General features: G+C 55.6%; 1 protein-coding gene across 1 annotated transcript; it reads right to left on the reverse strand.

Annotated features, from left to right (window-relative positions):
- Window positions 1–3,797: 3,797 nt before the first annotated feature.
- On the reverse strand, window positions 3,798–6,648 carry FADD (Fas associated via death domain). Its single transcript, XM_079708034.1, has 2 exons — window positions 5,845–6,648; window positions 3,798–4,228 (listed from the first exon to the last, which is right to left on the reverse strand). The coding sequence occupies exons 1-2, from the start codon at window positions 6,128–6,130 to the stop codon at window positions 3,879–3,881; spliced, it is 636 nt and encodes a 211-aa protein (XP_079564160.1). The 5' UTR covers window positions 6,131–6,648; the 3' UTR covers window positions 3,798–3,878.
- Between the last annotated feature and the right edge of the window lie 2,413 nt (window positions 6,649–9,061).

The raw sequence follows: 9,061 nt of genomic DNA on the forward strand, positions 1-9,061 counted from the left end.
CGGGGCAGAAGGGGCAGACAGGGGCAGAGGCGGGGCTGTCCTGAGAAGGGTGGAGCCCCCCTGGGGGGCGGGGCGGGGCGGGGCGGGGCGGGGCGGGGGCAACGAGAGAGGCTTGCGAGGTAGGGTCCAGAGGAGCCGGTGCTGCTGCGCACGGGAGCGCGAGCCCCAGAGAGGGGGCCGCGGTCTGCGCCGAGGGCAACTAACCGGGCTGTGGCGCCAGGCACGGAACCGGGCACGCGTGGGGGAATGCTGAGGCGGAGGCGCCGTGCGCTGGGCGGAACACCTGCCCCCACCTCGCCCACGTCCGAATCCCAGAAATCTGTGATCCGGTCACTTGCCTGGCAAGCGTTGCTCCCATGGGTGGGGGGCTGGGACAGGGCACGGATGCCGAAGGGAGCGGCCAGAACAGGTGCCCTAGAGGCCGCACAAACCAGGAGAGCGCACCGTGGGACCGGCAGCCTCCACTCTGCAGTGCACTTTGGGGGTGCCCGTGGGGTCGCCTGGGAAGAAGAGGAGCGGACGGGAGGCGGGCCAGCCCCCGCCCCAACGGAAGAGTCTGGAGTGGTCGGGGGCCCTGGACGGGGAGCCACAGCCCCGGGCGCCCAGGAGCAGGGCTGGCCTCGGCGAGGTGGCAGAGGGAGGCCGTGAAGCCGGGAACCCTGCGGGCCGGGAGAGGGAGCGACCCTTGTCAAGGAAACACTTGTTCCAATTCTCCGTCGCTGGCCGGGAAATCTCCCGCAAAGCACGTACACGTGGACCCTTCTTTCCCTTCTTCTCAAGGGAAAAAGGATTGAGAGCAGAATGTGGCTCAACTTTCGCTTCCAAGGAAATCACGTGCAGCTTTATCAGAAAAAATTTTATGTGACTGAAAAAAAAAAAGGGATGGTTTTTTTTGGAAAGTTGCTGTGAGAAATCCTTGTCCAGAAATTGCAGCAGCTCCCTGCCTACGTGGGGTGTAGCTGACCTGTCCCCGGGGTCACAGCTCTGGTTAGATGTCAACCACGTCTGTCCCAGGAGGGGTTATGAGAAGACCCAGAACGGGAATTCCCTGGCGGTCCAGTGCTTAGGACTCTGCGCTTCCACTGCAGGGGGCACGGGTTCAATCCCTGATCAGGGAGTTAAGATCCCGCAAGACGCACAGAGGCCGGGCTCAATGTTCTGAGACCACACAGAGCAGAACAGCCTTTGGCAGACCTCTGGGGCTCTGGGTGACATGTTTGTTTTTAAGGTAAAAATAGGGCCACAGACTTGGCCAAGCACTTCATATTTATCTAACGGCCCCTTTTCAGGAAGGTGGAGCCCCAAGGACAGAGCCCCCGGTTCACACCCAGGTCAGGCTCGAGAGCCCATGCGGCGCCCTGCTCTCCAGGACACCCCCCCTCACGGTCCACGTTACACCTGGGACTGGTATTTGGCAGACAACTGAAACCGTTACAGAAACAGGGAAAATATGGATAGCATACAGAAAAACTATCGTTCAGAGAACTGCTCTCCAAAATTTGCTGTGTACCTTTTCACTTTTAGGGCCCGTATAGGCATTTGTGCTTTTTCTATACTGTTTTTTTTTTTGATGTGGACCATTTTTAAAGTCTTTATTGAATTTGTTACAATATTGCTTGTTTTGGTTTTTTGGCTGCGAGGCACGTGGGGTCTTAGCTTCCCGACGCACCCCCTGCATTGGAAGGTGAAGTCTTAACCACTGGACCGCCAGGGAAGTCGCTCTATACATTTTTATTGTGCCTTTTCCTTTTGTGTCACAAAACTGGGGAAATTGTGTGCTTTCTGAGGGCAGGCTGCCTGCTTGCTCAGTCTCACCTCAATGCCTGGCAGCGCAGCTACAGTGGAAGCCTCCTGACCACTGAGGACTGAACAAACGGAGGATTCTACCTGGCCTTGAGCTCCCACCTTCCAGGGCCAGTTTCTTGTGCAAGTTCACCCACCACCAGGCTCTGCAGCTTTGCCCCAGCGGCCCAGAGCCACCACGGCTGGCCCACCTGCAGGGCCTGGGAGGCAGACAGCAGTGCTGGAAGGAGGCGCTTTCTCATCCATCACCTCTTGTGTCCTGGAACTCAGATCTGTGCCTTGGGGGTGAGATTAAGTCATGTGACTGGTCTACTGAGGCTGCTCCAACACCCTCACCACGTGGACCAGAGCAGCTCGCTGAGGGAAGCCTTTGGATGTCAGTGGCCAGGGGGACCAGTGCCTCACCTCACGTGGCATGGAGTCGGCCCAGTGCCGGGTCCCAGGCATTGGAAAATCCTGAGTGCTGTAAGCATGTGTTGTCAAAGCCTCCACGAGAACACCTGGTGCGACAGAGGGTAGAGGTTCCTTCCAGGTGTGAGAACCGTGCCGGGGGATGCAGGCCAGGGTGCCCAGCACCCTCACATTTCAGTAGCATATGCCATAAACTGTAAGAAGATTGGCAGCACCTCTGAAATCTGCCTCTGTTCAAGAAACATGGACACATTTTCCAGGTCACCTATGTCCCAAAGCGACCCGTTAGCCAAGCCACTCTCATTTACTGATGATGATGATGATGATGTGTGTGTTATCCACAGAACTAGCCCTGACCCGAGGTCCTGAAGAGGCAGATGCTCATGGCAGGCGGGGGAATATTCTGTGCATGAACCGGGCCAGGCCACGCCACTCTGGGGCTGAACTAGCTCAACTCCCAAACTTGTGATGAATTGGTCAACACCCGTGTTCCTGGCCAGGCTTTCGGGGTCAACAGAGTAGGGCCACTTCTGTCTTGTCCGCTGCATGACCCCAGCTCCTAGCAGTGCCCGACACTAAGTATGTGCCGAAGGCTGGGTCCACAGCCTGGAGGGGAGTGTTGCTAGGATCTCAGGAACCCAAGGTCAAGGCGGCATGGCATGACATCACAAGTAGCTTTCTCAAGGTCGCAGCAGGAAGGCGCAAGGCATGAATGCTGGGCTCTCTGCCACTTTATACAATACACAGTAGTGTGTATATGTCAATCCCAATCTCCTAATTCATCCCAGCCCCCTGAACACTCCCCTTGTTAGTGGTCCCCAGAGCTGTTATGAAATGCAGCCACCCTACTCCCAGGTTGGGCCTGTAATAACCTTCAAGGGACACTGAAATCGACTACAGTGGGACTTCTGAGAGCACGTAAAATGAAATCATCATCAATGGGATGAGAAAATTCTTTGTAATGTGGAGGTTTCCTTTGTAAAGGCCCTGATTCAATAGGGTTACCTGAGAAGCAGGAAGAAAGATTACTTCTTAAAATCACAGGCTCCAGCTCCCTTGCCAACTCTGTTATCAGAAAGATAGTGGTTTTGACACAAAATAGTAACACACTGTGGAATCACAGGAATCATACTTCTCTCAACTAGCATCTGCCCAGCCCTGTGTCCACATCTTCTAAGCACCTCACAGGCATCGCCTCACCCCTATGCCACCTGCCCTGGGAGACGGGTCTACACCACCAGCCTCGAAGCCTTTGGCAACCGTGGGGATGGCAGAAGGAGCCAGCGGTTCCAAGCGCGGGCTCCAGAGCTGGACAGCACTGGCCACCAGCCCAGCCCCCCCAATACTACTGACTTGCCTCCAGTTCGACTCTGCGCTTCCTCACTTGGACAACGACCAGGTTTATAACCCTAACCACCATCTTTTATAGGTCCCTCCTACGTGTCGGATGTGGCCCGCAATGTCCTCCGGTAGGAACTCGTTTAACGGGGATGAAAGCATCTCCCTCTGAGGCTGATCGCAGTGCCCAGAGCCCGTGTGGGCCCTCACCCGGCTCCCTGCCGGGTCTTCACACGCTGGCACGGATGGGACATGGTTAACCGCGGTGGAGGGAACCGAAGTTCAGAGTGGGTAGATGCCTTTGGTCCTGGAGAAGAGCAGCTGGGTCATCGGGAGGCCCCCGAGGCGGGCGAGTCTGAGTCCCAGGACTCAGAGAGGGACAGAGGGTCCCCAGCCTCGCTCTGGAGGGCCCGGGCCCGCTGACCCTCCTCGATGAGGTCTGCCACTAGGTTCAGCCGGCAGGCCCTGAGCGCCCTCACCAGGTGGGACACGGCCGCATCGTCCCGCCTGCTGTTCTTCCAGACTCTCAGCGACTCCCTCACCTGTTCTGCCAGGTTCCGGGGATACTTCTCCTCAATGGCTTCAATCTTGGCGTCAGACACTCTGAGGTGACGAGCCAGCTTCCTCCAGTCCTTCCCCACGTTATCACAGATGATATCAAACGCTGCCCGCAGGTCTGGGGAGGGAAAGAACACAACGACCGACCAGAGATTACAGGAGCCCTTTAGGAGACAGGTTACCCCACACTCCCTGACGGGCTCCTCGGTGCTGCCCCAAGGGCTGGGTACCAAGAGGTCCTCCTGCAGAGGCCAAGTCTGCCCCGGCTAACCACACCCTGAAACACTACCCAAGAGGCGTGGCCTGCTCTGAAGACTTCCCGGTTGGGGTTGGGGTGTGTTGTAACGGAGATACCTACTCAGGACAGGGAGATGGAGCTGCTCCCCCATCTCACCCTACAGTGGGTTGAATGGTGGCCCCTAAAAAGTATGTCCACATCACACCCCTGGAACCGTGAATGTTACCTTATTTGGAAAAGGGCCTTTGTAGATGAGATTAAGTTGACGATCTTGAGATGAGGGGATCATCCTGGATTACCCAGGTGAGCCCTAAATCCAGTGACAAGACCACGTGCCATGGAGGCAGAGACTGGAGCGATGTGGGCACAAGCCAAGAACGCCTGGAGTCCCCAGAAACCAGAAGAGGCATGAAGGCTCCTCCCCGAGAGCTTTCAGAGGGAGCATGGCCTACTGACACCCTCATTTGACTACTGGATCGAGAACTGTAAGAGCATCAAATTCTGTTGCTTTAGGCCACCAAGATACGGTAATTTGTACGCCAGCCCTGAACACCCCGATTCTTATTTTGGAAGATGTCCTGACTGACACCTGTCCTCCGTCTCTGGCTACTATGTCCTCATCTGCTGAAAAGTCACTACTGAGATCAGCATGACAGACTACAAAAGGCTGTTTCTGGACGGGGGCAGGGAGAAGAGGAAGGACAATATGCTTCTTGGAAGGCTCCTGCAAAGTTGCATCTTCAGCTACAAATCCCTGATATGCTGTCAGCCTGTGTGCCAACTCCTCCAGTTCTGTGAGGTGGGCACCTGCGTTACTGACCACTTGTACAGAAGACGAAATGGAGACACAGGAAGATAGGTGTTAGGTTATTTCTTAGATCACACAGCTAGACAATGGCAAAGCCAGGACCACACCTTGATGGCCCATTGTGCAAAAACTGTCCCTTATCAACCAACCCGTACCTGCTGTGACGCTTCTGGTGTACTTCCACTCCACCCGGGAGGTTAGCAATGTCCCTTCCTTTTAGCAATGTCCTTTCCTTTCGGGTAATCTCTAACTTACCCGGAGGGAGGGGGGAGGTGGAGAAAATACTGAGGCTGGGGGATGGGTGTCCATGCTCTGCAACTTAGGCTGTTAACTTCCGTGCACTGTGGTTCTCCCATTTGCAAAGTGGGTATATTACCCGTCTCCCAGGGCTGTTTAGAGAAAACCCACGCAAACCGAACCCGGAAAAGGTTAGGCGCCCGGGAGATCGAAACCACTGCAGGTCCAGCTGACCCTGCCTCCCCCGGCGCCCCCCAGTCCTCAGGCCCCCTCCCCCCACCCCCGGCTCCTCCGGCACGGTCTCGCCCGCCCCCCCAATCCTCAGGCCCGTGCCCCCGCCTGGCTCCTCCGGCGCGGCTCCGCCTGACCCCCAGACCTCAGGCCCCCGCCCCCACCTCGCTCCTCGGGCGCGGCCCCGCCTGACCCCCAGACCTCAGGTCCCCGCCCCCACCTCGCTCCTCCGGCGCGGCCCCGCCCGCCGCGCCCGCCTCGAAGTCTTCCAGGCGCCGCAATAGGTCCTGGCGCCGCAGGGAGACGAGCAGCTCGCGGAGCAGCACGGTGTTCTCGGGGCTCATCTCGTTCTGCTCCAGCAGCACGGAGAAGAGGTCCAGGCCACTCTGCACACGCTCCAGCTTCCTCTTGCCTACGCGGCTCTGACACAGGAACTTGAGCTCGGTCAGCTCGCTGCTCGACAGGCCGGCCGACACGGAGTGCAGCAGCACCAGGAACGGGTCCATGGCGGCGGGCGCGGCGGGGCCCGGCCCCCCTCTGGCTTTCCCCGGCCCGGCCCGCCGCCCGCTCTCTGGCCGCGCCCCCGCAGACACGGCCCGCGTCTCCTCTAGCGCCCCGCGCCCCTCGGCCTAGCGACGGAGGTTCCCACTTCCAGCGTCTGATGCCCCCTCACCGGAAGTCTCCCTTGGGGCCGCTTTCTCTCGCGAGAACTGCCGGGGCTCGCGCATGCGCCCCGAGTCCAACAGTAGCCATTTCCGCCCGGGTAGGGGGCGTGGCTTGCGGCCGCCGCCAGGAGGCGCACCAGACAAGCTGACGGCGGTGGGATTGGGGCGACCTCTGCGCCTGCGCCCTGACGTCCTTCTCCCTCTGGGTGGGGGCCTGCGGCCGTGGGTGTCCCGACGCTCCGGGCGCGGGCTGTGTGTTCTGTGGAAAGTTGAACTGCGGATGCCGATAATAAATGCATTTATTTATTAACATTTGTGAAAATGAATGTCCTTTAGTGACCCCTGGAGATCTGTGTGCAGAAAAGACTATTCAGAGTTTTATTTAGTTTTAAAAGATTAATAACTACTTGATTTTTTAAGGTTATCCTCATTATTTTTCTGAATGCTTATTAGCGTTTACTGACGCCTACTGTGTACCATGCAGTAGGTTTTGGAGACAAATCGGGAACAAAGTGCCAAAGGCACCGCCTGCCCGGAGCTTACAGCATCAGGACACAAGGTTACCTAACACAGATAAGAAAGTGCAGGAAAGCCAGAAGTTAATGCGAGTCGCGGCCAAGAGGATAGGGGGATGGGGAGTGTGGAGGTGGGGCGGCGCACGTTGAGAGGGCGGGGTCCCAAGGTGCAGGTGCACGTGCCAGGTGTGAGGGGCCAGGTGTGTAGGCTTGGGGGGAAGAGGGCGGGGCCACAGCAAGAGCAGAAGCAAAGAGGAGGGCGGAGGTTGCAGGAGCAGAGCCGGGGAGGAAGGGGGTGGTCAGCGAGGCGAGGGGGCGAATTAGGAGGAGCCAGCTAAGAATGCGGCTTTACTGTCCCGGAGACCCTGCAGAGGGTGAGTGGAAGAGTGAAGCCATCTGAGTTACCTAGAGGAAAAAAAAAATGTATATATATATATATATGTATATATATATAAAATTGAGATATAATTCACATTCTCTACAACTCACGCTTTTAAAGTGTACAACTCAGTGGGTTTTAGTATATTCATAAGGTTGTGCAATCCCCACCATTAGCTACTTTTAGTTTCATCTCGCCCATGTAGAAACCTGGTACTCATTACTAATCACTTCCTTTCCCTCGCTCTTTCTCCAGCCCCTGGCAACCACTAATTTACTTCTGTCTCTCTGGATTTGACTGTTCTGGACATTTCATGTAAGTGGAACCATACACTTTTGTGTGGCCTTTTGTGCCTGGCTTCTTTAACTGAGTGTAACATCTTCAAGGTTCATCCTTGTAGCCTGTGACAATGCTTCTTTCCTTTTTATGGGTCAGTAGTATTCCATTGTACGGATAGACCACATTTTTGTATTCAGTCATCAGCGGATGGATCTTTCAGTTTTTTCTGCTTTTTGGCCATTATGAATATAATAAATCCCCTACGTAGGAACCTTCAAGTTGCGAACTTTCAAAGATGCGAACGTGGAACTTACTAATGAAGACCTGATGGAATTGGAGGCCCAGAGAAAGGACAAAGAGAGACAAGAGGAAGAACAAGTAACTGAGGAACCAAAGAGATTCATGATGCAGGAAATGCCAAGGGGATTTTCTTTCTTTTTTTTTTTTTTTTTGCAGTACGCGGGCCTCTCACTGTTGTGGCCTCTCCCGTTGCGGAGCACAGGCTCCGGACGCGCAGGCTCAGCGGCCATGGCTCGTGGGCCCAGCTGCTCCGCGGCATGTGGGATCTTCCCAGACCGGGGCATGAACCCGCGTACCCTGCATCGGCAGGCGGACTCTCAACCACTGCGCCACCAGGGAAGCCCTCTGAGTTACATTTTTATAGAATCACTGGGTAGAACCCAGGAGACTCCACAGTAATCCAGATGAAAGGTGCAGCCTTCTTTTGATTTTGGGCTGTATGTAAACGAGAGGCACTGAGGATGCTTGTAAGGTCTGAAAGATGGAGCGTCCATTGGCTGACCTGGGGAGGGTGTGGGTGGGGCTGAGGCAGGAGATAGACGGGCCCCAGTTTAGACATTTACAACTAACCTCCTGTTTACGCTTTAAAAATAAAGAGATAATAACAGGAACAGGATAAGCAGCTGGACTTTGTCTCCTGTGGACGCTTCAAGGGAATGGGAATGGCAGAAACAGAGAGGGGCTGAGCCCTGCTGGCATAAAAGACCAAGAGACCACATAGTTCTCATTCTTGGGGCCAAGGAGACCCCCTCCCAGACTATGCGTGTGCAGAAAGGTTAAAGGGAGGGGGCGCTAGACCATAATATGTTCTGTTAACCTCTCAGAGACCCTTGTGCTGGAATCCATCTTGGCTAAAAGATGCATGTGCACACAGGGGAGGGCCCTGAGTCAGACCAGATATGGACTCAGAGCCAGGCAAAGCAAGATGATTGGCCAGAGGAAACCTAGAAGAACTTCCCCCCATACAGTTTAAACCACCCCCAAAAGCACACGCCTCTCTCTCTCTCTCTCTCAGCCTGCCTGTGCTTTCTATTCTTCTCTCCTAATAAACACTTTACTTGCCTCACGACTTTTCATCTCTTTGCTGATTCTTTCTTCAAAGCAGATGAGAGCCAGGGCCCTGCTCCTAGCCAGTAGTCCCTGGTGGTCTAGTGGTTAGAATTCGGTGCTTTCACTGCTGTGGTCCGGGTTCAATTCCCAGGGAACCGAGATCCCACTTCAAGCTGCCACTCACTGTGGTCGCTCACAGCCACCTGAGATCAGGGTGAGTTTGGGTGAGGACCTAGTAGAGATGTTGAC

The sequence above is a fragment of the Hyperoodon ampullatus genome (assembly GCF_949752795.1).
Source record: "Hyperoodon ampullatus genome assembly, chromosome: 7".
Classification (NCBI taxonomy): domain Eukaryota; kingdom Metazoa; phylum Chordata; class Mammalia; order Artiodactyla; family Ziphiidae; genus Hyperoodon; species Hyperoodon ampullatus.

What these genes read in the sequence shown, in the direction of transcription:
- FADD (XM_079708034.1), bottom strand. Translation starts at nt 6,130, where the DNA reads ATGGACCCGTTCCTGGTGCTGCTGCACTCCGTGTCGGCCGGCCTGTCG. An exon ending in GGCCGCGCCGGAGGAGCGAG is followed by an intron (nt 4,229 to 5,844) that starts GTGGGGGCGGGG and finishes TTCCCTCCCCAG; the next exon opens with ACCTGCGGGCAGCGTTTGAT.